At 48.8% G+C, this 26,897-nt stretch overlaps 2 protein-coding genes across 7 annotated transcripts; both read right to left on the bottom strand.

The window, feature by feature from the left end:
* Positions 1–771: 771 nt before the first annotated feature.
* PPCDC (phosphopantothenoylcysteine decarboxylase) lies at positions 772–19,961 on the bottom strand. 5 transcript variants are annotated; one of them, XM_052671760.1, is made up of 8 exons: positions 19,691–19,960; positions 19,251–19,388; positions 16,495–16,643; positions 10,261–10,356; positions 7,861–7,989; positions 5,736–5,904; positions 1,942–2,041; positions 772–1,353 (listed from the first exon to the last, which is right to left on the bottom strand). In XM_052671760.1, exons 3-8 carry the CDS (start codon positions 16,627–16,629, stop codon positions 1,167–1,169), a joined length of 816 nt encoding a protein of 271 aa, XP_052527720.1. In that variant the 5' UTR covers positions 16,630–16,643; positions 19,251–19,388; positions 19,691–19,960; the 3' UTR covers positions 772–1,166. The 5 variants fall into 5 exon arrangements, with proteins under 5 accessions (XP_052527720.1, XP_052527721.1, XP_052527722.1 ...); XM_052671761.1 differs by having other exon boundaries at positions 19,256–19,388; XM_052671762.1 differs by lacking the exon at positions 19,251–19,388 and having other exon boundaries at positions 19,691–19,961.
* Positions 19,962–22,503: 2,542 nt separating this feature from the next.
* SCAMP5 (secretory carrier membrane protein 5) lies at positions 22,504–25,624 on the bottom strand. Of its 2 annotated transcripts, none has more exons than XM_052671766.1 (7): positions 25,528–25,624; positions 25,057–25,129; positions 24,849–24,977; positions 23,914–24,070; positions 23,596–23,697; positions 23,204–23,321; positions 22,504–23,125 (listed from the first exon to the last, which is right to left on the bottom strand). In XM_052671766.1, the coding sequence occupies exons 2-7, from the start codon at positions 25,061–25,063 to the stop codon at positions 22,931–22,933; spliced, it is 708 nt and encodes a 235-aa protein (XP_052527726.1). In that variant the 5' UTR covers positions 25,064–25,129; positions 25,528–25,624; the 3' UTR covers positions 22,504–22,930. The 2 variants fall into 2 exon arrangements, with proteins under 2 accessions (XP_052527726.1, XP_052527727.1); XM_052671767.1 differs by having other exon boundaries at positions 25,533–25,617.
* Positions 25,625–26,897: the final 1,273 nt, after the last annotated feature.

Raw genomic sequence — 26,897 nt, 5'->3', positions numbered from 1 at the left:
TTTAAACACAAAGCTGATGACTGTGGGACCACCACAGCTCCTGTCAGCTCTGCTCACACAAGGCTCCTTCTCCCTGTATTCCTAGAAGCTAGAATCCCTGGCTCTCCATCAGTGGAAGAGCCAAAGTGGGAAAGTTTCAGAGGTTTTTATTTGTGTGGAATAGATAAGGAAAGCAAACATACCCTGATAACCTCTTTCCTTGCGTGTAGTAGCTTGAAGGTTGTCCTCCTGGGCAAGACGTACGTTCTGTATCACAGGCCTTAAATTTGGCTGGATCTAGTTAAAAATAAATACTGGGTCAGCAGTGCTCTGCTGCAGCAATCTGTTCAGCAGTCCCAGCCTGGTCCCATTTTCCCCAGGGACAGGCTCACATTTCCAATGGAAAGCTGGGCTGGGGGAGCCCTGGCTACCCTGGTCCACGGATTTCCCAATTTCTTCAGGCCAGATGGTTAATTTTCAAGCTGGAAAGCACTATTGTAGGCAAAGTTAGACTCTACTCCCTTGGAAAACACCCACCAGGCTTTGCACCAGGGCCAGCCTGTCTGCTTCCTGATTAGAGCACCCAGACGGGCAGGTGACATTTTGCTTCACAGTTGATATCTGCTTGCAGATCCAGTCAACAGACACAAAGGACAAAGGCTAATTTGAGGATTAGATAGCTTCTCTCAGTCAGTTTTTTCCTTCTCTGATCAAAAGCAGCCCACGAGCACAACGATTTAGCAATGATGTTAGGCACAAAAACCCCCAAAAAGCAATTCCTCAGGGGCAGAATTAAAAGCTCTCTTTTTTATTAAGCTCACAGGGGAGGAACGCTTTTTGGACAGTGACTCCTGCTGGAAAGGAGAAGGCAGCACAGCCAAGGACCACGCTGGAGAGCAAGGATGTCCTCACACCCACGTTCCTATTGCCAGGACAGCAAGCACAGCACTCCAGCTGCCCTTGGGGCAATGCTGGGCTGGGGACACAAGGGCAATTCCTTCTGCAGCCTTCTCAGAAAGGATCACAGGTGAAACACACGGGGCTGCTTGGCCTGGAGGAACGTTACTCCCCCTCTGTGAGATACCACAGTTTTCCCACAATAAAGAAACGTGGTCTTGGCTTAGGTTTCTAAAAGTCTGCAGTGCTGTACCACATTTCAGTTTGGTACCAGCTGGAACACAACCGTTTCACTCCTTCAGTTGAGCTGCAGGGACACACGCCATCTCGACTCGGTTTCCTGTCGGTTTTATCTCTGAATTGCCAGGAAGGCAATTCTCATGGCAAGCAATCAGCTCTGTGCTGGCAAGCCCCGTTCTTCGAGGATCCTTCTCACGCTCTCCACTATGGTCCACACTTCTGCCATGGCTCCACGACCTGCAGGGCAAGACCAAAGGCTCATGGTGAAAGCACGTCCCACCCCTCCTCTCCCGCACATTCAGCCATGTTGCAATAAAGTTGATGCCCCATAGCTCTGCAAGGCCAGGGCAAAAGCTTGCAGAGTATCCCCACGTTTCCTCATGATTCAGCTGTGGGGGCAAGAGGATCTGCTTGGTCTAGCTGGTTGGGCAGGGATTTTGTGGCATGGTTGGATGCCATCAAGGGAGGAGTGCTCATGCTAACTTAGCTTGGCTCGCAACTCACAAGTCTAAGCAGGAGCACAAGCTCCTCAGACAGTCAATGGAGAGAGGCAGGAAACCTCAAAAGGCGACTCATATGACCTTAATAAGTACCTCATGTTCTGAATCATCTCCAAGGATGTCTGTGCCTAACCCTTGCACAGGGAGCTGGTATCTCAGCTCGCACTGCCCTGGGGGTAAGTGTGCACAAGTGACCAAAACAAAGTGCGTGGGTAACAAAATATCCTACCTCCTTCCTCCCCTGCAAACAGCACGTTAGGTATTATTTTGAAATAACCCTTGCCTATTAAAAATAACAAAAACAAAACTAAACTTGACTTCATACCATTCCAGTGACTCCACAGTTAGGCCCACATTAGAGAGAAAGCTGCTCTGGATTTGCACCAGCTTGATTCTTGGGAGTAATTCTTGGAGAAGACTGTGTGCTAAGCAGAACAAAATGTAAAAGCTTTTCCTTTTGGGCTGGTTGGTTGCCAGATGAACATCTAAATCTACGCTTTGCTCCCAAACACTTTTTTTAAACCTAGAATGAAAACTTCAAGGTCAGAGACCACTAAATCATCTCACCCAACCTCATGCATGCACAGAAATCAGGCCACTCGCTCCTGATACCTCCCCACCAGCATCTGTCTCCGTTAGAAGATTCAACAGACAAGAGTCTCTACTGGTTTTTTGTTTTGCTGGCTAATTTGCTGTAATTATTTAAACCAGGAGCCCTACTTGTTGTCAGAAATTAGCTTGGGGAGCTTTTGTTTCTTCATCTTCCTCCGATTCACTTACACAGCTGAGTTAGTGAGTGCACGGACAAATAGTGAAACCAGCAGGCTCCAAAGGACAGTTACAACTGGAGGACAGAGATGGAAGAGGGAAGGCCATATTGACAGCAGAGAGCTGTGCTCTGCAGGCAGATCGCTGCACTGAATCTGACAGGACCTTGAGCTTCCCAGTACAGACGAGCCACCTGAGCCTTGCCTGGGACAGAAGGCATAACTGGAGGCAGTGGTGAGGAGTTGGGATGAAGTGCTATGCTTTTGGAAAGACAAGAAAATTGAGTTTCCCTACCTAGTGAGAATTTCCATCATTTTCAGGCCTGTAAACTCTGTGAGGTTTGAAGCACCCCACAGACAAGACGCAGGAAGATGGGGGTGGCTCTTGCCTCCTGTTCTGAGAGGAGCTGCATTTGGTGCATCCTGCTAAACAAAAGAAATTCCCCGAATGCACCCTCATGCTTGGCAGAAGGACACCCTTAAAGAGCACTTCCAAGGTCTGCCTTCATCCTACACAACTCATCTTCCCAACATCTTTGGCAATCGACAGCACACATCGTGCCTATGGGTAAAAATTCTTCCCCTGTGCCAGGCTCCAGAAATTCAGCCAAGGATGAGGAAGATACCAGCAGTTTGGAAGTGTTTTGCAACGATAAATTGCTGCAGGCCTGCATGTGGTTATGGCACCTCTCAGAGCTCTCCTTATATGGCAGCACATGGATACCACCAAAGGCAGCAGCCCTCAGGTTACATTTAACTATCCAGTCGAGGAAACATTTTAATTGGCAACAAGATTGAATCTGTTATTTTAACTCTTTTTTAGCTGGACTCTACCTGTAAAAACACCTGCAGTGTCTGATGCACGGATGCAGACGTGAACGATCCAAATTATTACAAGCTCTCACATCACTTACATACATTCACAAATTGCCTTTTCAAGCTTTCCTATCCACCCTCACAACTTTCCCATCCACCTTTGCATGTCAGCAGAGCATTCTACAAACCCTCCATAACCGTGCATGTGGGTGCTTATCCAGCCAGAGCCGTGAGCTGTTCCTTTTGCTTTTTCTCTTCTTCCAGAGGCGTCCTTGGTTCTCATGCTGTTTATCCTGCTCCACAGCTGCTGCTCTGAATAGTTTTTCTTGTATTCCCAACAAACACCCACTTACTATGGAAGAAACGTGGTTGTAATGTGGGAACATGATGGCAATCACTTCAGGTGAGATCAGTTGCATGAGTGGTAGAAGATGAGCCTCACTCAACAGCAAGTTAAACCACAGTGTCAACAAACAAAACTGGTGCAAACTGAATCTCTTTTCTTTGGCACCAGATGTGCGCTTTGCTATCGGGCCAGTGGAAGCCAGGCAAACCCTTTTGTGGATAAAGCTCACAAACCAGAAATTAGTGTGGAAAAAGAGGCTTTGGGGAAAAAGGCCTGGAAAATAAAAATTAAAACAAACAAACAAACAAACAAACAAGAGGAAGATGGGAAAAAAGGTCACAGGTGAAGAGAATCTTGTGTTTTCAGAGACCTGGAGTGCATTACTGCTCTGCTATAATTCTCCTACCTGCTGCCAGGAAAACCCTGGCATGTGCCAGCAAGAAAATCTTGCTGCAAATTGACTCACAAGCACAAGCGAAGCCGAGTCAGATGTGGCTGCTCCTGCCTCAGCTGCCCTACCATCCTTCTCCTACAGGCTCCTCTGGGAGTTCATTCTCACAGCAGGAACATCTGAACTACACACAAAGCAGCTCCTAAATGACTCTTGGTGTAATGAGGTAACTCCTGATCTGTACTGGTTTTGGCTTTGCCATTCTGAGCTACAAACCACAGCAATGGACATGCTGCTCCTCACGTGGCCACGCACCGCTGATGCAAGGGCAGCGACTCCAAGGAACGGCAGGGCAGAGCAGCAGAAAGCATGTTCAGCATCCAGCTCAAAGCCATCTGCACCACTGAGTCAACACACACAGCCCTCCTGCATCTCAGATCCCCATCTGCCCAACAGGGCTGACACAGCAGCTCTGCTTCAGGTGCGAGGACCTGTGCGAGCAAGAGCATCACTCAGAGGTGCTCCTAAGTTTGCTACAGAAACAGAGGTCCTACACAAGTACTAAAAAAGATAAAGGAAAAGCTCCAAGGGACAAAGAAGCTATGCCAGATGGCCTTTCCACTTCTGCCAAAATGTCTGCACAGAATGACCTCCTTTGGGCGTTTTCCCTTAACATTATTACAAGCACGCAGGAAATTTGATGTAATCAGGTCTAAAACCCCAGAGGAAACATAATTGTCCAGTACAGTTACAGCTGATGCCTGAATTACTTGACTACACTTACCTAACTGTAAATATTTCTAAGTTGTCAGCTCCAGAAAACATTCTCTAAAAGCACTGCATCTACCCAAGAATTCAGACACTAGGAAAGCCAGGCCCGGAATTTAACCACAAAAAACATGTTAGCATCCTGTCTTCACACAGCCATTCATCGAGGTGTCCAACAGGGTGGTTAAGATCCTGCTGTTGTTGGGTTATTAGATGAAGGAATGAGTGCAGTACTGTGCAGGTAATAACACATTTGCTATTAGGGCTAGAATTGGGTGACGTTTTACAGACAAATCGTCCACAAAAGACTAAGTTAAAGAAGTGAAACCATTCATCCAAACTGCTGGTATAAAAAAAGCCTCCCAAAAATCAAAACGTGTTCATTTAAGCCAATTGCTAGAGTACAAATGAGACCATTCCACTTGGCGCTGTAAGTCTGAAAGTTGGGCACCACAAGTTTTCTTACCCCTTCTCTCACTTCACAGACAAAGCTGATGTCAGAGCTCCAAATCAAAATGAGACTGTGAAGCTGATCTAGCTGAAAAGTAACCCAGGCAACAAACAACAACAAATGGTAAATGGATGTCGTTACACCCTCAGCCACATCTGCAAAGTGCTAATCCTCTGTGTCTGCTCTGAGGGATAAGATATTATCCCCACGTCACAGATGAGGAACTGAGGCACGGTGGAAACAGCCCACGGTCTCAGCAGAGGGCATGGCTGGGACACCCCAATCCCAGGCTGATAATGCTCACCACAGAGCCTCGCTTCTCTTTGATCTGCTCTCTTAGAGGATGGGTATTTCTTTTAAGCATCACGCCTATCTACCAGCTTGCTTTGAACTAGAGTAATAGGTGTCAGCTAGCACAGGGCAAAGCTTCGTGTTGTTTGTACAAACCTTGGCCATGAGCACCTGCTCACTGCAGCCTAACATCTGGAAGGTCACAGAGCAGAAGAGCAAGGCACCTCCCTTCAGCGTAAGAGGAGCACTGGGGCAGGAAAACAGTCAGAAGACATGCAACAGGACTGACCTTCATCCCCACACACTAGTTTCTTCACCACACATGGGATCTCTGTGTAGCCAAAGCCTTTCAGCTGCTCTACCTGCTGAGCTGTGATGGGATGCTCCCACATGGCCGTGTTCATAGCCGGGCAGAACAGCAGGGGTTTGTGCAGGTCCCAAGCACGGATGACACAAGTCTGCAAAAGAAGCCAAGAGATTCAGCTCTGAGGAGCGTTCTTTTTCAGCATCCCTTTGCTCACTTTCCTGCACAGAAGCACTTTCCCTCTCCAGGTATCATGAGACAGCCAAAACATCCATCAGTGCAGCTGGACGAGCCTGTAAGCAAGTCCACAGGGCTGCTACTAATGCATGCTGCATTCCAGCAGAGCTCCTCTCTGACAGGCAAGAAGGATGAGGGAGGCTACAAAAAGAATAGATTCCATCTTACTCCGAATCAGGGCCAAGCAAACAGCCCAATCGCTGGATGAAATCAAGCTGGAACACAATGTGTGCAGACAGCCCATGTAGGAGACCAAGAGTAGCTGAGGGGTGGCCACAGATCGTATCAGCTAAAGAGAAATCCCCAGGCAGCACTTTAGATAAGCCAGCTGTAGAGCTACACACAAAAAGCTGGCAAGTGAATCTGCTTAAACAACACGGCCAACTGGATCCACAAGGGAAGCACTCCTACTTCCAGCATACAGAAGATAACAAGAACACAGCTGGGCTGCTGCAGAAGATGCTGGTAGATTACAAACCACCTAGGAGCTCCTGCATGCTACAGAGGATCATATCTGATACCTCAATAACGCAGATAAGCTAACATCACCTCATCTCCTTAAAAAGAGCAATGGTGATTGCTGTTAACAGTGCAGTGCCCATCACCTCGACCTGACAGCATCTAAGCCATGCAAAGGGAGTCTCCCAGGTAGCTTGCACCGATCTCTGGTGCTCAAGCTGTGCTCATTTCAGAGTTCTTCAGAGAATTCTGCCCATCCTTTTTTATGCCCCATGATTTGAACCCTTCCCAGCACAGAGGAATCTGTTCCAACTTGCTAACAAGCACCTCCAGCACTTGCTATTCTTTACTGGAGCTACCACTTTCCCTCACAAAGCTATCCAAGATGACTGGCAGGACTTTGTGAACCCACATGTCCCTAACACTCTTCCTGAACTCTTCCTCTGTTGGCTGCAGTACAGAGGGGTTCAGGAGGACAAGACACTGCTTGTCCCTCTCACAGCACTTTCTGACGTTTCTAGATCTCCAGAGGACTGCTCATACAATTCAGGGCTGTAGCTCTGGGTGCACTTTGCTCATCTGTAGGCATTCTTTTCTTCCTTGGACAGCTAAGCTGACCAAGCAGGGCTCTCCAGGCAGGCCTGATGTACTGTCTTCCATTCCTAACTCTAGTATCCTTGCATTACTGAAGAGTAATGCAGCATTCACATTTTTGCAGCTTTCTGGCAGACCTTTTGGACAGTTGACCTCATGACCTTTCCTGGTGAAAGCTCAATGGATGGATGCAAAGGACCAAAGTTCCACTGAAGTTCCCCATCACTGAACTGAGACTCATGCTCTCTTTTTAAACACTCTCTGTTCAGCCTTTGATACGGAGCATTTCTAATGTTTAGGAACAAGCAAAAAAAACCTGTAGTTGAAAGTGTAAGGTAAGTAAGTGTGCACATGTTTGAATTTGTGCTATGCAGTTAGGTGAGGGAGGAGTTGAGGTAGCAGGAAGTAAACAGTTTTATCTGATCCCACAGGTGTCTTCCCAGATTGCATCTAAAAAACGCAGAGAGGAACTCAAAAGTGAGTGTGTATATGCAGGACAGAGAGGGGATGGAGGTAGAAAGAGAGAAATATTAACCAACAGAAAAAAGCAGGAAAGGCACGAAATAGGAACTGGGAGATAATGGAAGAGACAGAGAGAGCCCAGGAATGGAAAAGGATATAGGTAAGGCAAGGAAAGTTTGAAAAGGAGCAGGGGAACCATATTGGCAGAGGAGAGACAAGCAGCTGAGTTGGCAGCAAAACATGTAAATTTTGATGCTGCTGAAACACAAAAGTTTCCTTGACAGAAAGGTCAGACTAGTGCTGGGAAGGGAGAGAATGCAGGGACGGCCCTAGGGCAGAGTTGCAGTTAGTTACTCACCAGCAGGTTGTCACAGATACCGTTGGCCAGCTTTGCCAGCGTGTTTGCATCAAGAGGGGCCACCAGCATGAGGTCAGCCCACCGCCGGAGCTCGATGTGCAGCACTGGGTCAGAACGGCCCTTCCACAGCTGCGGGTGAGACAGGATGCAGATTACCCAACCCTCACAACCAGCACTGTGAACAGCAGGCACTTTGACGACCTCACCCTCGTTGAACTGCAACGTATACCTCATTATTTTCACACCAAGTGAGACCTGACAGCGTGATGAAATCAGAGACTGCAGCCACGGCGCTCACTCTCCTGACTTCCAGCCTCCTCCAGTGAAGGCCACATGGAAGGAGCATTTTGAATGGTGCCTATGTGCCCTGTGCTCTACAAGCAAGTATCCTTTCCCACAAAGGCAATTCACACATCCAACTTCCACCTGCAGGAAAGAGCTTTCTCCATCCACGTCATCCCTCAGCTTCCCAAACATCCACCCATTAAAGCCCCATCGATGCACGGCACATCTGAGTAGGGAAATCCTCGACACTGGATCAGTCAATCAAAACCAGACAGGACCACACCAGTGGAAACATTTCCAGAGCATGCCTACAGCAGCCACAGGAATACTCTGCTTGGTTCTTTTTGGGAGGGACTGGGCACTTCCTTCCTGTCTTAGCTCTAGGCAAACATCTCTATTTTTCAGTAAAGCTCAGAGTTGCTCAATGGGGTCCCGGGTTCTTCTTAAGAGCACAGTTAACTGGGATAACATCAAGGAAAGCAGCAAACAGTACCAGGCACTTTAGGCCCCAGATGACACACAACCACAGGCCAGCAAGATGTGCATCAGGGCCACGAACTATTCCTTCTCTGACTCATGGGAAACCACAACAAAAACACAGCATCCGGAAATCTGGTGCTCCCCAATGCCTTTCCCAGCTCCTCCACTCACTTCTATTTTCTTTTCGACAAGTCTTTCTAGAAAACTTTCTTTCAGAATAAAACATCTCACAAACATGCTGGTCACGCTTATTTGCTGCCCTTCTGTCAGCATGGCACACTATAAAGGCTACGTGTCTTCTTTCCAGTGTGCCAACAGACCACAAAGCCTGACCTGCACCTCCTGTATCACCCCACAGAGGGTTCCCCATAAATAGCTTTGCCTGAAGCTGTAGCACCATGGGACCCAAGAAATCTTCATCGGTCTTCTAAGACCAGCAGAAGCTTTCTGGTCAGGAAGACATTTTACACAATCTAGAGATATTCAGAGTCCTGGCACCTAAGCAATCCCTCACTGGAAGGGAAATGTGCATTGAAAGCTTCAGTTCATGCTGATGATTCTGTAGAGAAGAGCTGGAAAGATGCCACAGGCCACTGCTGAATCCTGCAGAGCGTGTTCATCCGTAACTCATCTGAGGGGAAAAACTGGTGAAAAAGGTCAAGCTGATTGCAAATTGCCTGGTAAATTCAAGGGAAGACAGATTGGACTCTTCTGTGTACGTGCACCAATGCCTCTTGAGCTAAACACACTGCTTCCATCAGGAAAACAGCCACCCATCTATCACTCTCGTGCAAGGCAGCTCCAGGTGCTGGTATTTGCTTGCTCCCCTACACTGGGGTGGCCCTGCCAGCACAAAGCTCTCCAAACAGACCCAGATGCATTACAGAACAGCTTTGTTTTTCACCAGGGTGCAGGCAGATCTTGAAAATACAGAGCAAGAAGCTGCAAAACACAAGCAGCTTGGGTAGTTTTGTGATTGTCAGTGGTGCCTACAGATTGAGAATAGGCAGCAACAAGGAAAATTAAGCTGTTGCCTTCCTGACAAGTATGAGTCATGGCAACCACCTAACACCTTCACCACAACTTGACAGTGGCTTTCTTTGACATTTCCTGATACTCCTCTCAGAGCTGAGGGTGGCTGCTAAGCCCAGGGTGGTGAGGGACCACCTGTAGCCACACTGCCTGCTGCAAAGCCTGCTAGGTGGTAGAGAACCCCCTGCTACAGTCACGGCAGCTCCATTTAGCATGGGTGGGCCCGTGTTTTCTGAAAGCCATGCTCCAAAGCACGCAGTGCTACAACAAAGAAAGGAAGCCTAGCCAAGAATCTACAGCTTATTGCAAAGAAACACCCATGCTTCTAAGGGGGCTGCTCCAAAAGTAATGTCTCCTGTTTTACCATGTTGCCATCAGAAGTGGATGTTAGTGGTACAGCAGTTGAGGTTGAGCCTTCCCACCAAGATTCCATTACGTGTTGTTGCCATGTGACAGATGGCAGCAAAGGGGCACTCGGACAAAATGGCATCTGACATGGAAGTGCATGCGAAGCAGCGAATGTGTGGATGCATGAGCACGTGATGGAGCTACCAGCAGGACTAGAAAGAAGCCCTTGCAGACTCCTGAGGAAGAGCAACTCACCTGCCATTCATCTTCATCGCTGTAGAGGGTGACGGGAATTTCCTGGGGCTTGTAGAAATGCTTTGCTCTCTCAGTAGTCACCACCTTCACTTCAAGCTAATCAGAAAGCAATGAGAGAATGTCCTGGTTTCAGCTGGGACAGCAGTGCTTTGTTTTTTCCCTTCATAGTGTCTGGTATGACGCTATGTTTTGGCTCTAGGAGAAAACCAATGTTGATAACACACCAACGCAGCCAAGGATCTTTCAGTTTCTCAGCTTCTCATACTGCTCTGCCAGTGATGGGGGCTGAGAGGGCACAAAGAGCTGGGAGTAGACAGAACCAGGAGCTGATCTAAAATGGCCCAAGGGATATTCCATATCATGTGATATCATGCAAAAAAAAAAAAAACCAAAAAAAAACCAAAAAAAACCCCAACAACCTGGGCATCAGTTGGCAGCTGGTGAGCAATTCCTTGTGCATCACTAGTTTTGTATCTTTCTTTTTATGTCTTAGTAAACAGTCTTTATCTCAAGCCACAAGTTGTATTTTGTTGGGTTTTTTTTTGGTTTGGTTTGGTTTTTTTTTCCCCCTGATTCTTTCCCCCATCCCACTGGGAGGAGAGTAAGCGAATGACTGCGGTGCTGAGCTACGCGGCAGGTTAAACCACATCAGAGAAAGGCCAACAGTTACGGCTTGAAGAAATCCTGCAAAGCTGGGTAGATGAGGAGGGTTTGAGCAGTGAAGACTTTGAAAGATATGCAGACATTCCCCTCCTGTGTGCATGTGCATAACCGCACCTATTCAGAGCTGAAAGGTCAGGCCGCTGCAAGTGCTCACAGGAGCTGACGACTCTTTCCATTGCCACCTTAACCCAGGCAGGTGATTAGTCACTGTCTGCCAAACTCGTTCAGATGGTCAGTTCACAGCAGGGCCAGCAAAAAGGACAGAGAAAGTCAGAAGGGAGATGCAGCTCTGCTCAGAACTTCAAAGAGACGGCAAGAAGCAGCAAACCGAAGCTCTGGGAGAGATGTCCTTTAATCACGAAAGGGAGTAGCAGAGCATCTCACCTGAGAGGATTCCCTTAGCCACTGCACAAAGGGGTGGCCTGCCAGGATCGCTCTTCCCACACTCAGAGCCAAGAGGAAGTGCAGTGCTCAGTCACAAGTCCTGCCAAGGGAGAAGCTGGGAGCTGGGGCTCTGCACTACCAGCTCAAAGCAAGCCCGTCCCTGCAGAACAAGGTTCCAGAAGAAGCAGAGGCTCCAAGCTCCTCTCGTTGCCTTGGGCATTTTTGGAACAGCAGGATTTCAGTTTAACTCTGCCTACCCATACCTGTTATGAAGGATATACATCCCTGTATACCAGTACACCAAAGCACTTGGCTTTGGAAGAATGATTTTTTGATCTCCACTTCTTTGCCCTTCAGTTCTTCCCTCTGCCCTTCTCTCTAGATGTCACGAGTACCTCCTGATGACAAAAGTTGGTTTCTATACAGCCAGAAGAGTAAACCAGTGGCTTGCACAAAGGAAAAGGAGATCAGGTAAAACATATATAAGAGTTCTCTTAGAGAAATCTCTGAAGTCTTACATGAACCTGCTGTCTTGAAAACATCTGAAAACCATCTGAAGCTTCATCTGTGAAGTATCTATAAAGTGAAGAAATCCTATCACGTCCCTTGGACATCTGGCATGAACAGCTATGAGGTGCTAAGTGTGACAGGAGTTCCTTTAGTTCTTCCTGCAGTAATCTTAGCAGGTGGGAAACATGGAATTTGTCCTAGTTTCTACATATCTCATGATCTACTCAAAGCTGTACCTCTGACAAATGTATTCTCCAGCCAGTTCCTTACCCAGGAAAGAGTACACCTGGCCAGGGCATAGGCTGCCAACTTCTCCAGAACACTGTGGGCTTTGCTAAAGACTAGGCAGACTATGCCAACAGCCTTTCTCTTATCCATCAGGCAGGTCACCCAGTTACAGGAGATTAGGTTGGTCAAGAAGGACCTGCCTTTCATGAACCCATGCTGGCTAGGCCTGATCCTCTGGTTGTCCTGCACATGCAGTGTGATCTCACTCAAGATTATCTGTTCCATAACCTTCCCTGGCACTGAGGTCAGGTTGACAGGCCTGTAGTTCCCCAGGTCCTCCTTACAACCCTTCTTGTAGATGTGAGTCACGCAGGCAAGCCTCCAATCCTCTGGGACCTCTCCAGCTGACTGAGTGCACTGACAGATGGCGCAAAGTTGTGGGAATACAAGAAAAACTATTCAGAGCAGCAGCTGTGGAGTAGGATAATCAGCATGAGAACCAAGGACACCTCTGGAAGAAGAGAAAAAGCAAAAGGAACAGCTCACGGCTCTGGCTGGATAAGCACCCACATGCACGGTTATGGAGGGTTTGTAGAATGCTCTGCTGACATGCAAAGGTGGATGGAAAAGTTGTGAGGGCGGATAGGAAAGCTTGAAAAGGCAATTTGTGAATGTATGTAAGTGATGTGAGAGCTTGTAATAATTTGGATCGTTCACATCTACGGCCATGCATCAGACGCTGCAGAAAGTGGCTCAGGAATCACCCCTGCCAGCTCCCTCAGCACCCTTGGGTGCGTCCCATATGGTCCCTTGGATTTGTGACAGGTGGAGCAGAAGGTCTCTAATTGCCTCCAACCTGAATCGTGGGAGGTTTATTCTGCTCCCCAGCCCACATTTCCAGATCAGGAGGTGGAGTATGCTGAGGGTAACTGGTCTGACAGATGTGAAGAAGGCACTGAGAGCCTCAGCCTTTTTCTTATCCTCAGTGGCATCACGTGCAGCAGGACCAGCCACAAAGCAGAGCCAGAATCAGACTCGTTCTGCATGAGCTAATCACACGTAGATGCACATCAGACCACCATAAACGAAGCGTTTCCTTCTTTCCATCCACTGCTGCTCACTGCCTGCTCCCTGACAGCTCTCTGAGCAACCCGCGATGTGGTTCTGTTAGCCCAACAGAGAGATAGGAAAAAACCAGCCTCAGCAACACCTTCCTCCCACTGCAACCAGAGCTGCAGCACTGACAGAGCCCTCAGCATGTGTGCCCTCGCTTGAGCAAACAGCTGAAAACCTCCAACCTCCAAGCAGCTGCCTTCAACAGCAGCGGTTGAAGTGACAAAACGTGTTAACCTATCTCTCCAGCACCATCTATCCTACCATCAGGATACCCCTAAGAACAGAGCAGTGTTGATCATCTGCACCCTACACGACTAGAATAGCAGTTTGGAGCAATGGAAAAAAAAAACCAGGCACAGCATACCGTTGGTTTTGGCAATTTTTCCCATTTCCTGAAGAAAAATAGCTGCACATAATATCACTCCTTAGCACTATTTTTTTGGCTTTTTGATGCTTTTAGAAGCCTGCTCTTTTTTCAAGAGGCTCTAGCCTGGAATCATAGCTCTATTTCTAGAGCTTGCAAGTGTGAAGATCATATAGCAAGCAACCATGTTGTCCCTGTATTAATCTCACTTTGAAGTAAGCTGTGTGGAGCCAAGCACCGACACCCACAAAGGTGCTAACACTGCTCTCTGCTATCCTTGGAGCTCCAACGAGATGTTAACCCTGCAGTGTGTAAGATGCTACTTATTTGTTGAGCAGTATGTGGCTTAAAGGGCCTAATCTACCCTCTGCAATTGTACCAGTAGGCCAGATCTGCACCAAAACCTCTCACCAGTAGTATTTGTTAGTGGGATTCTAATTTCACAGTTAGCCATAAAAATGTCAGGATCTTCAGGAGACACAGCTGCATCTGTATTCTGCTGGATTTTGTGTCTTGCTGCTTCAGTTGCAGCAGTACTCCAACGTTTCTAACCTAGACCAGAGATAGCTGGTTAAGAGGCTAAAAGGGACATAACCAAAATCCAAACTGTATTTATTTTTTTTAAGATAGTTTCATAAACATTCTGGTCTGAAGGAAAAAAAAAAAACAAAAACAACATTCTTTAAAGTCCAGGAACAGGGAAGAGCTGGCTATTGAGTACTGCATCCAACCTACCATAACCAAGAGTGTATCAGAGAGATGTTCAAGGACTGAGCAGTGATGACTCCAGCACTCCTCCAAAAAAGCTGCTCTAGCAGTTTCATTATTCTCTCTGGTTAAGGTTTTCTGCTGGGGTGGGCTCCTGGATCCCTTGTTCTCAGTGTTTCAAGTCTCTCCAGCTACGCTGGAAACAGATCAGTGCTCTCAAGATCACTTTAGCCTACATAGTTTTTCCTTCTATTTACTTGGCACACCCACTGTTTGACTGCACATATCTCTGCTTAAACAGTAAAATCTCTCTAGCCACACAGACAAATTCCTTTACTGGAGACAGTTTAGACTAGCTGGAGTCTTTGCTAGCAACTGCTGCAGAAGAGAATGAGGAGTGAGCATCCCCTGCTGCTGAATGGCACCTAGCAGCTGACACAGAGGCTACCTGGCAGGAGTGCAGTGGAATCTTATGACGTGACTCAAACTGACAAGGCCAGATAACATCCGGAAGCTTCAAGAACAATGGGTCTCACCCAGAGAAAAGGTTGCCATTTCCTTTCTTTATGACTAACTGACATTCTGGCAATGGGGTTTTTTTTTTTTTTGGCCAGTTTTTTGCCAGGCCATTCAAAAGCAGCAGGATTCCAATGGAGGCAACGCGTGTGTCTGGCACAACACCAGGAGTTGGCGCAACACCAGGATGCCCTACGTGCCCCATCTCCCCACAGCAACACGTGCAAGAAAAATAACCTGAAAAGCATCAACTGATGTTGCACTGAATCCCCAGACCTTCAGAGAGCCTAAACAAAAGGCAGTAAGATGAAGTCGTGGCAGTTATCACCCTCGTGGACATGTTAAAGTTTGATGAGTGCAAAAATCACACCACCAAGTTGTTCACTGAGGACCATTTAAGCAGAAACATCCATTTTATACTAAGTACTCCATTCTCAAACCTCTGACCACATCTCCTCTGCTATGAATCCCCCTCTGCTTCTGTCCTGCTTCCACAACAGCTGCTCTACGTTCTGTTCCTTCAGTTGACATGACAGGCCCATGCAGGTTAAACTCAATGGAGAAATTATGCTCTCAGGTAGAAAAATTACATCAGAAGCAAATAAACTAATGAATTTAATTAACAAATTCAGTACCAGAAGCTCCTGATCATTTTGGATGCCGAATTTGCACTTTTTAGTGCAACAAAAGCCTAAAACCAGTGGCCATAAGGCCTGCACCACACATCACAGAATGCAGAATTTAGGTCTGGCCATTAGCAGTTTTAAATGATGCATCAAGCTCACAGAGAAGAAATGCACTTGATGCATTACATTGGATCATTTGCACTTTTCCCATCACTTGGGATGAAGGCTGTCCTGAGCACCAAGAGCACCAAGGTACTCAGGGACTGTCTGAGACTCTCCTGATTCTGTTTTTCATGTTCTCACAGCTCTGAGGTGAGGCCTCCCAGACCATCCAAAAGCTTCAATATGCCTGCCAATATACTGGGATATTTAAGTGCACACCCTCACTGCTGCTGCTCTTTCATTCCATTGCTCCAAACCAGACACTTTGTCTCTTAAAAGACAAAGGTCTCATTCTTTTTTTTGCAACTTTATTCTACAGCAAAAGTCACCACACTTCCCTCCCAGATTTTAGTCACTAGTGGCCTCTGCTGGACGTCTCTGTTATTTCAAACAACAAACGAGTTTAAAAACTAAACTGATGTATGTGCCTGCATTTTTTATCTCCTGTTGGTTGTTTTTTACAAGGCTTGGTTGCTTTCTGTTGGTCAGACAAGTGCCCATCTTTGTAAAGACAAGGCCACACCTGCTGAAAACTAGAAGGTTCTAATTAGAAATTTCAAGCTCCAGAAATCATTCACTCACGTGTCTGTAGCCAGATCTGGCAAGGATGGATGGACTCCACAGTACAACAAACAAACAAGAATGTATTAAATCGTTTTTCAGAAAATTAAACAAGCTGAGCAGAACTAATTTCATAGTGCACAATCTAAATGTCTGCCTGGGAAGGCACCCAGAAAGTTACTGCCCTTTCAACTTGATTTCAAGCTAAATCTTAAGTATAGAGAAATAAGAAACAAGAGGAAAAAATAATGATTTTTCAAAGCTGGAGGAAGCCATCCTAATTTTCAAACTCAAAGGCTCAATGGTAGAGGAAATTCCTCATTTCAGCAGAAGCCACTGGACTCTGCTAGAAAGGAGAAACAGGGTAACGCCAACTTTACTGATGGAGCCACTCACCCCAGGGATTTCCAGCAATCCAGAGATGAGGAGGGGCAGTTTCAGAGCAGCCACGCTCCCAGTCACACCCACCAGGACATGGAACTTTTCCTGTGGCACAGATGAACTCGTTTGTGCAAGTGAGAAGGGCTCCATGGTTCAGCCAAGCTCTACGAGCATAGAGAAATCAAGACATGTCAGTAATGAGAAGCACAGCAGGGTTCCACCAACACACACCCAAAGGCACAGGACTAAGCCTGGACTGTACAGAATCTAAAGAGACTCCGTGTGATGCTGAACATTCAGGCCCTGACCCACCAAGAGTTAAGCATCAGCACACCTCAAAGCACAGAAATTGCCAATTCCTCCCATTTCCTTCAAGCACAATTTCCTCTAGGATGCTGGTAAACAGAAAGCTACAGACTACAAAGGCTCAGTTTTGGGAGCTGTTAACTTGACAAAGAAACAGAGAGACTCTCTCACATGTTGGACATGGGATGGAATTAACAATAACTGTACCTTTCACACTGATTAAAGGCAAGATATGCAGTAGAGCAGTGCTCTCTCCACACTCTGGTAAATAATAAATGCAGGGACACATTTCAGTAAGTAAAAATTCGGGGCTTCTCAGGCAAGTATCACTGGATCCCAATTCACTATATCACTGTGTATTTACAGCAGCACTAAGTTTTACTCTTTCAGAAGCGAGAAAAAAAAGATCAAAACAGTGAATAAAACATAGAACAAAACAGCCACCAAATGAAAACACCTCCCAAGGAATGTGAAGGTCAGAACTGCTCGCCCAGCAGTGCCGGACAAAGGTACCAACAAGCTGAAGTGGCTGCTTTTGAAGGTGCATGGTGAGCAGGGATGATTCACGATGGTCTTTGGTCACTCCTGAGCCACCACCATGCTGACAAATTGCCAGTGATAAATCACTCAGCATTACTCTGGCAAAGAAAAGCATCCTGCCCAGAGAAGGTGTGGATGCTCCATTCATGGAGGTGTTCAAGGCCAGGCTGCACAGAGCCCTGGGTGACATGGTCCAGTGCCTCATTTAGTGGCTGGCAACCTGCTGCTGTGGGCATCAGAACTGGATGATCTTTGAGGCCCGTTCCAACCAATCCATTCCATGAACCTATGGTTTCTCTACATAATCAATGCAAACATCTCTGTTTAAGAAGTCTCGGAGCTCGCAAATAAATTCATTTCTTGAAAAGACCTGAAAACTGTACTTTAATGATGCCATTAGAAAGGGATTCAGTGAAATTTAACTTCCTCCTTATTCACAGGAAGTTACCTGGCACTATTTTGGGAAGAACAGAGGAAGGAAGAGACCCTTACACACTCAAACTATGTTTTTGCAGTAGAAACTTCCAATACCAAGGCACAGGCCTTTACTGAACTTATAACTTTCTTACAAAACAGCTGAGTAGGTTAAAATGGCAGCACAGGTTGCTTTTCACAAGAAGGACGCTGAGCAACAGGATAGAATGGAGGCTAGGGCATCCTGACCAGGGTCAGAAATAATCCAAAGGGTTTGAGCAATGCCCACAGTGATTAAATATGAACAATACGAACTTCTGCGAAAGAACACGCAAGTTCATTGAAAAGGGAAAGGCTGCTAAAGAAATGTAAATGCGTAATTAAATTTATGCTTGTTAGCACAGCATAATAGGTATCATAAATCAGGAATTGGGGCTTAGTAACCTTTAGATGTGCCCTGATATGGGTTTCTTTTTTCTTAAACGTGGCTTTTGTAAGCAGGGAGAGATAAGGCAAAAATACAGAGGAGGGTAAGGAAGGCCTGGCATAAGATAAAACAGGTACGACAGCTTCAAGAAATATTGCCCTCCTGTACCCATAGAAGAGTACAAAACAATCTTAAAAAACAACAGGTTGGTTATATAGAAAAATGGGTTAGCAAGTGCATTGTGTAGACTGTGAGCCTGGAGTACCTAGCCAATAGCAGAACAGGGGAGTTATTACCTGCAATGGGACAAAAAGTATTTAATGGTGTTTTGCTGATTCAGTGTGCATTTTCTCCCTTGCCAAAAACAGCCACCAAGTGGAAACACCTCCCAAGGAATGTGAAGGTCAGAACTGCTCACCCAGCAGTGCCAGACAAAGGTACCGACAGGTTGAAGTGGCTGCTTTTGAGGGTGCATGGTGAGCAGGGATGATTCACGATGGTCTTTGGTCACTCCTGAGCCACCACCATGCTGACAAATTGCCAGTGATAAATCACTCAGCATTACTCTGGCAAAGAAAAGCATCATGTCCAGAGAAGGTGTGGATGCTCCATTCATGGAGGTGTTCAAGGCCAGGCTGGGTGGAGCACGGGGTGAATGGATCCAGTGCCTGATTTAGTGGCTGGCAACCCTGCCCACAGCAGCAGCATCAGAACTGGATGAGGCCCATTCCAACTAAGCCCTTCTGTGACTTCTCTACATAATCAATGCAAACATCTCTGTTTAAGAAGTCTCAGAACTAGCAAATAAATTCATTTCTTGAAAAGACCTGAAAACTGTACTTTAGTGACAGCATTACATTGAGATTCAGTGAAGTTAACTTCCTTGTTATTCATGGAAGTTACTTAGAAGTATTTTGGGAAGAATGGAGGAAGGAAGTGACATTTACACTGCCTTTACTTTAGGTGTCAGCTCGTTAGCCAGATTCCATCTAGACAATCAAGCCTTTGGCCATTCCCTGAAGTCATTCAGAACTGAGTTTAATATCAGATCCTTCACAGAGCAACTGCAGGAGTTACGCCTGACCTCACCGAGCAGCTGAGATTCGCCAGCACAAAGATCCTTGCTGACTGCATCCACCTATTAGCTGCAGCACAGCAGGGGCCACGTATCCTTCCTCCGCACTCTGCTGAGAATTAACACGTTGTGCTCAGTTCTTTGCAGCTGTAAAAAGAAAAGCAGGAAGGTCAGGAGCATGACTTCAGCTTCAGCTTCCAGCACTGCTTACCAGGAGCCATTATTAAGGGGAACGGCAAGGTGTTTCAGTGCTACAGCAATACATGCTTCCTGCACCTAATCAAAGTGAAAGCTGTCACACATTGCTCAGAGATGAGCACTTCCATACACTTCCTTCACAATTACTAAACAATTAATTAACCAGAGCATCTCCCCCATGAATTCTGGGAAATAACAGGCATGCAGCAGAAAGGACTGTGAGCAACAGAAAGGTCAACCCTTCCTCTTACCGAACCACAGTTCTGGGGAACGAACCGAGAACCACCGCAAAGGCAAACAGCTCGCAGGCCTCCTTCACTATTCAATCAGCTCCACAACTCTGAGAAACGCCTCTGAGGCAGAGAACGGGACGGAGGAGTCCAGCAGGCAAAGCAGAAAGGGTTACAGTGGTGCGGGATAGGCGGGCTCTGCCCCGCGGCCTAGTTGCGGCCTAGCGAGAACCCGGCCCCCACACGGCTCGCGCGTCGCTTAGCAACGGGGCGGGCGGCGAAAAGCACACTGGGAAATTGAGTTCTTCGTAGAGACGCAGGGTGTTCGCGCATGCGCGCTGCTGACGGTGGGAGGGTAGCGCTGAGGCCCGGCCTGGCCTTGTGGGCCTGCCCGGAAGTGGGATTTACGCCAATAAAGCCCGGCGGCTCAGTGGCTCGCCTCAACCACCCCCCACGCGAAGCGCGGTTGGTGGCGTGATGTGCAGCACACACGGCCCTGTTCTCCCACCCCAGAGCAATGAGGTCACGCGTCAACCCCTCAGCGCCCGCAGGGATCCCGGCTCGGGGGTCGTGCGTGAAGCATTTCTGAGAGAAACGGCCATAAAAACACACACGGGGTGGAAAGGAAGCAGAGGAGCGAGCGGCGAGCAAGCGGGTGCTCCTTGGAGCCTGAGGCAGAGCTGGGCACTGCGTGGCAGGCAACACAGCCCCCTGCATTTCTCATGTGTGGCTTATAAGGGGCATCTTCTGACAGCTGGGGAAGGAGAGACAGCGAGGGGCTCACAGAATCACACAGAATGGCCAGGATTGGAAGGGACCTCAAGAATCACGAATCTCCAACCCCCTGCCACATGCAGGGCCACCAACCCCCACATTTCATAGCAGCCCAGGCTGCCCAGGGCTCCATCCAACCTGGCCTTGAACACCTCCAGGGATGGACGGGGCATCACAGCCTCTCTGGGCAGCTGTTCCAGCACCTCACCACTCTCACAGTAAAGAACTTCTCCATGACATCCAACCTCAATCTTCCCTCCCTCAACTTCAGACCATTTCCCCTCGTCCTGCTGTTATCTGCCCTTCCAAAGAGTTCATTCCCCTCCTGTTTGTAGGCTCCCTTTAGGTACTGAAGGCTGCACTGAGGTCACCCCGCAGCCTTCTTTCCTCCAGGCTGCACAAGCCCAGCTCCCTCAGCCTGTCTTCACAGGGGAGGTGCTCCAGTCCTCTCATCATCTTTGTGGCTCTCCTCTGGACCCTCTCCAACAGCTCTCTGTCAACCCCATAACAGGGCTGCTGATGGGTCAGAATGGCTGCAGGCAGTGAGTGGGATCCTGCCCAGCTCCACAGGATCAGTGTTTGGGCAGTGAGCGTCACGCTCGCACAGAGGACACAGCAGAGAGCAGGGTTAGGTGCTGAAGCAATGTCTGTTAGTTACAGCTCGTTACAGTTATTGTTTATGCGGCTTAATAGAAGGTGAAGTCACTTCATTCATCATTTTGCAGACATGGATGACAGAGCACGTGATTTGGCAGAGTAAGTTTTAGGCTAGCTAGAAATGAATTGCACAATATTTAAACCTGATTAAGTACATAATAGGCTCAGCAAAGGATTACTTTTCTCCTTACAGTTTATACATATATATACACACACATACACGCAGACAGGCGTTTCATCATTAGCTGCATTTTAGTCTTGTCAAGAGACAACTGCCTACTGCCAAACGGCTGAAGTGATATCCTTAGCAAGGAAACTATTCTTGGTGTGCTTGGCTGGGAAAAAAAAATAAATAAATTCAAGTTTGGTGCAATTCCCATGGGCAAGTTTCACATCCTGGCACTGCTGCACAGATGCCAGCATCTTTGCTTTGACACCTGTGGGGCAGGTGGAACGGGAGCAGAGAGGCTGCGTTCCCTTTGGGCTGCTTTTCTATGACTTAGAGGAAAAACGGCCTGTTTAAAGTGCATGTAGAGTCTGAAAAGCATCTCTGAGCAGGAGCTTTCCCTCCTCCTGCCCTGCACTGCCCATCTGCTCCCATTTACAAATGGAACTCTGCTGCCTTCTACTAACTTGCAAGACCCTTGCTGGAAGCCCAGCCTCCCCAAACGGGGCAAGATTTTGGGGCTGGTGGACCAGGAGACCTCATCCTTGCACGGGAGCTTAATGGAGCTGTGCAGCTAGGCTTCTCCACATTTTATAGGAGCAGGAGCAAGAAGGAATTACTCCCACCAGCCCAAAGCTTCCACAAGGAACTGCAAGCTAGCACGTGCCCCAAAAACTAACAGGGACACATCTCAGGCTTGCTATTTCCAGAACCAGTGGGGTTAATTGCACAAGATTTGACCAAGAATAGGTCCTGCAAGAAATACTCCGCCAGTTTTAGAGTTTCAAAACAGAAGCCTTTAGAAAACAGGTTCAGGATGCAAAGTCACACTCCACGGGGAAAACCTGTCCTGACTTCCCAACACACACACACACACACACACACACACACACAGCGTGCCACAGCTCTCATCCACAGCCACACCAAAACAATACTGCAAAATGTAAACTACGCATTTACAACACCACGCACTGAGAGAAGGTGGAGGTCCTGAGCCAGGGGGTGGGTTAGGAATCTCTTGGCTTCCAGCATGTCAACAGCAGGACTGAAGGTTTTTTCCTCCTCTCTTTCTTTCTTTCTTTTTTTTATCTGCTAAGTCAGCCTTTTTTTAATGGCTAAAATAGCCACCTGCTGATTAGAAAGTAGAAAAGGAGAATTCCCAGGATTGCTTGCCCTTGCTGAGACACTAACAAATGGCTGGACACTACCAAGTGAAAGAAAACTCACATCAGAAACCTGTAGTTCAGCTCTTATTTAGAGGAGATGGGTGCTGGTCACTATTTTTTAATCTTTCCCTTTTGGGGGGGCTTTTGGCTGATGTAGTTCTAACACACCTATCACCACAGTAATAATAAACCACCACCGTGCACTATTTCACAGGGAAAAGAAGAACACAGGAACATACACGTACTACCACAATGAGAATCCTGCTGGTCAACTCACAGCCTCTCCAACGTGAGAAATAAAAGAGGGAGAAAAGAAGAGCTCAAGGTGCTGACGGGAAAAAGGAAAAAAGAAAAGACAGATCCAGTTACAAAGAACAGGGAAAGAAAATTATGGTACACTCCAGCTTTCTGAAACAGCTGCAGGAACTCAGCTCAGCCTTCTTCCTCCTCCTCCTCCTTCCCCCCCAGTGCTTCTTCCCGAGGCCGCAGCCCCGCCGCTCACATCTCATTGGAGTAGGTGTAGTTGGGGGTGGCCGAGTACTGCGTCTCATGCTGCATCATGGCCCCCTGTGCAGCCCCCATGGCTGCATTCTGAGCTGCCTGCTGCACGTGTGGGTTCTTCCAGGCTCCCGTGGTCCACTCCTCCTGGGCTTTGCTGAAGCTCCCACCACTGCCCCGGTAGAACTTGTGCACCTGGAGCGGAGAGAGGGGTGAGATGAGGAAAAAACCCACCCGACGACCCCCCTCCCTGCCTCTGTCCCAACACTGTACCATAGTGAGGGCGATGAAGGAGAAGACCGCCATTCCTGTGAACAGGACGGTGGGGATCAGCATCACCACAGCCGACCCCACATTGGTCCCAAAGAAGGAGATTGCTGCAATCCAGCCGCTGCAAGGAGACGGAAACCAGCGATCAGCATTCCTCCTGACTCTTGCCTCCAGTTTCCCCAAGGAGAGAAGCTACCCATGATGTTAGGACACCCCTCCAGTTTCCCCAAGGAGAGAAGCTACCCATGATGTTAGGACACCCCTCCAGTTTCCCCAAGGAGAGAAGCTACCCATGATGTTAGGACACCGAGGGGCGGCTTGCTCTCTTTGCTCTTCTCCATCCCAAAACCACCTCCCCATTGAGCTCATCTTCGTGTCCACCGCATGGTCCTCACCAGACACCCCAGCCAGGAATCCCCACGGCCTGGATGATGCTGATCACCAGCTGGGCCATGAAGGTGAAGAAGAAGGCCATGAAGCTGAAGGAGCTGTCTGTCCTGCAAGAGAGGGCTCTGTCAGTTCCTGCACCTCCATCCCTGCTGCTCTACCCCCATCCAGTGCCAAACAGCCTCATGGTGAGGATTAAAAAGTACAGCTAGAAGGCTGGGCAGGGAGAGCAGAAATCCCCAACTATTCAGACAGTGCCCCAAAGCTAAGCACTGCGTACAAGTTTTATAAAACCGTGAAAGCCAAGCTCAGGTGTGACCACTTACTTGAAAGCTTTGTAAATAGGTCTAAACCAGCAGACATAGGAGCAGGGCGTAAAGAGAATGAGCCAGAGAATTGCCAGTCCCAAATTAACAGCTCCACCGCCTCCAATCAGCCATGCGAGGCAGCCAACGAGATTCACCGCCAAGGTGATGCTGTTCACTGCAAACACACACACACACACACAGAGGGAGCGGAGTAGCGCACGCGAGGAGGGCGGCACGATCCCAAAACCCTGCAGCAGGTCTGACACCCCCGCTCCCCCCCGAGCTCCTCATCCTGTGCTGATAAAACGCTCCAGATGGAGCTGCACGGAAGTGTATCCCAGAAACTAGTAAAGCAGCCGTTGGGAATTTAATGTCCCAAAACAGCTTCTGCAGGGAAACACGGTTATATATATATATATTTTTTTTTTTCCTCTTTTGTGGAAAAGTGACAGGAGGCATGCAGAGGATGTTAGAGAGATCCGGGCAGCTGAAGGGGTTAGAGAAGAGCAGTGGCTCTCAGCATGGAGCACAGCACGCAGAAGCATGCAAAGAAGAACAGGCAAAACTCCAGGAGGGATCCAGCCCATGTGACCAGCTTGGACATGGGGCATTTGGGAACCAACAGAGGGGCTGTGAGGAGTTCAGGTCCACGAGGAACGCCCCTTGATGCCAAAGACACTCAGAGAGCCTTTGCTGGTGGCAAATCCTCCACCAAAGCTATTCCAGTGCCTGATTTAGCAGCTGGCAACCCTGCTCACAGCAAAGGGGTTGGAACCGAATGAACTTTAAGGTCCCTTGCAACCCAAATTCTATGATTCTGCAATTCTACGAAATCCGGGGCTTGCCGCAGCCCTACCCCATCCCCAGTGGGTTTGGGCACAAAGGTCTGGAGGGGGACAAGGCACACCACCCCTGTTTGACTCGTGCTGAGCACACGGCCAACCCCGACTCACGCATCCAGAGGTAGTAGAGCCGCTTGGCCATGGTGCGGTGCTGCGGTGGGATCTCAGCATCGAAGTCCTGGTAGAAACATGGCTTCAAGGGGATGAAGCGGGGCAGCGGAGGGAAGTTGTTGGCTTTTTCTGCAACAAGAATTCCCGTTAATGAGGGGCGGTGAGCGGAAAACAACACAAGCCCCCCCCGCCCCTAGATTACCCGTACCTGCCATGCTGGCACGCTCTCTGCCTCCCCGCTCTGCAGAGATGAGGGAAAGCAGCCGGGAGCTGCGTCAGAGCTGGAGGGAAGGAAGAGGACACAGACGGAGGCGCTGAGGGGAGTGCGGCTGCACCCCAGCTGTCCCCGTTCCCCAAACCCTCCTCCCTCCCCCCCGGCCTCAGCACAAGGCCCGGCTTAGCGCGGACACCTGGCTCAATCCCGGCTCCCGCCCCGCTTAACGCCCTGCCGATTAGCACAGGCTCCAGCCGCGGGGTTCGGCCCACGCACAGCAGCGGGGCTCCTTTAGCTCCGTCCCCGCAGGGAAACGGCCTCACCGAGAGGCGAAAACCCACGGAAAGCGCGGGGACACCCAGGCGGCGCGTCCCCCATTGGGTTCCAGCGGCCTCCCGGGCCTTCCCCGCGCTGCACGACAGCCCCCACCCGCCCCGCGGCCGTCACGATCGGGTCCCCACGCACAGCACCGGCCCCACGCCTCGCTTCGCGGGTGGCGGCGGCCGCCCGGCGCCGCTCTTGCCGCAGCGGCCGCGCTCTCGCGAGACTGCGCCGTCTCCCGCCCGCCCCACCAACGGGGCCGCCTTCCAGATCTCGCGAGAGCGGTTGGAACTGTCCAGGGTCCTGATGCCGCCGGGCGGGGAGCACATTGGGCACGGGGTCCTGTAGGGGATGGAAGGCAGATCTCTGGGGCTGAGAACACTGCATAGGTCGTGGGAGATGCCCTATGGGGTACGGGGGCAGTAAGCTCCACGTGGGGCAGGAGAGACTCCCAGTGAAGGAGTTGGACATAGTCCATATGGTCGAAGTGACCTTCTTTGGGGAATGGAGAAAGGGAGAACAGCCCATAGGGTGTAAGAAGCTCTATACAGGTCAAGGGAAGCTCTGTATGGGGCACGGTAAACCCCATATGGTTCGAGGCAGACCCTCTACGGGGCAAGAGTTTGGCAGGGTCCACATGGGGCAAGGGAAGTCCTCTATGGGATATGGTAAGCTCTGTATTGGGCACAGGAGACCATCTATAGGAAAAGATATAGCAGGCTCCATACGGGTCTGGGGACAGTCTCAATGTGGTGCATGTATTGTAGACATACACGTGGCAAGGCAGATCCTCCACGGGCAAGAGTTCAGCAGCTACCTTATGGGGGAGAGCCTCTATAGGGGTAACAAGGGAGACCCTCCATGTAGTGTGTATATAGCAATTAGCATATGAGAGAAGAGAAATCCTATATGCAGCAGAGAAGACTCCCTGTAGGGTAGGAGTCTGGCACTGTTCAGGGAAATGAGACTTTAGGGCAGGAATGTGATAAGAGCCATATTGTTCAGGGGTTCTTGGGGGTTCAGGGGTTCCTGGCTGCCTGTACCGAGGACCCTGCAGGTCCCACCAGCAAGCTGAAATTTAGGAAACCCTGCATCCACTCCTATCATATCCTGCTGTGCTCCAGCTCATCTTCAAGGTTTTGGAGACAAAGGCAATGGCATCGGGGTGGATAAGTGGCAACTATATTAACATATCACCAAGACTCGGTATCTCACCAGCAGTTCCTGAGGACCTCTACAAAATGAGAGGTCTCCAAAACCAAGGTGGAGCCTCCATGCAGCCAAGTTCCAAAGGGGACAAGTCCTTACATCTGAAGGCCAATAACGGTCTCCTGCAGCTCAGCTGGTACTGAATCCCAGGGAAAGGCAAGCTCAAGCACAGCCCTCCATTTCCAATGAGGCAAGCAGATGTCTCCATAAAACAGCCTGCTTGAAAATAACCTTGCCTTACACTCAAATCAAATCTCTTCCCCAACATTATTGCCTGGAAACCAGCTTCATGTCACTGCCACAGC

This window comes from Tympanuchus pallidicinctus, unplaced genomic scaffold, assembly GCF_026119805.1.
Source record: "Tympanuchus pallidicinctus isolate F22 unplaced genomic scaffold, pur_lepc_1.0 scaffold12, whole genome shotgun sequence".
In the NCBI taxonomy this organism is placed as follows: Eukaryota; Metazoa; Chordata; class Aves; order Galliformes; family Phasianidae; genus Tympanuchus; species Tympanuchus pallidicinctus.
This window is presented reverse-complemented; position numbering and strand designations above follow the sequence as displayed.

Bases quoted from the DNA above. Each gene is read 5' to 3' on its own strand.
- PPCDC (XM_052671762.1), bottom strand. From the start codon at position 16,629: ATGGAGCCCTTCTCACTTGCACAAACGAGTTCATCTGTGCCACAGGAA. The intron at 10,357-16,494 runs GTGAGTGGCTCC...CTTTCTGATTAG, and splicing joins GATTGCTGGAAATCCCTGGG to CTTGAAGTGAAGGTGGTGAC. The intron at 5,905-7,860 runs GTGAGTAACTAA...CTTCTTTTGCAG, and splicing joins GTATCTGTGACAACCTGCTG to ACTTGTGTCATCCGTGCTTG.
- SCAMP5 (XM_052671766.1), bottom strand. The intron at 23,698-23,913 runs GTAAGTGGTCAC...CCTCTCTTGCAG, and splicing joins CCTATTTACAAAGCTTTCAA to GACAGACAGCTCCTTCAGCT. The intron at 23,322-23,595 runs GTGAGGACCATG...GTCTCCTTGCAG, and splicing joins ATTCCTGGCTGGGGTGTCTG to CGGCTGGATTGCAGCAATCT.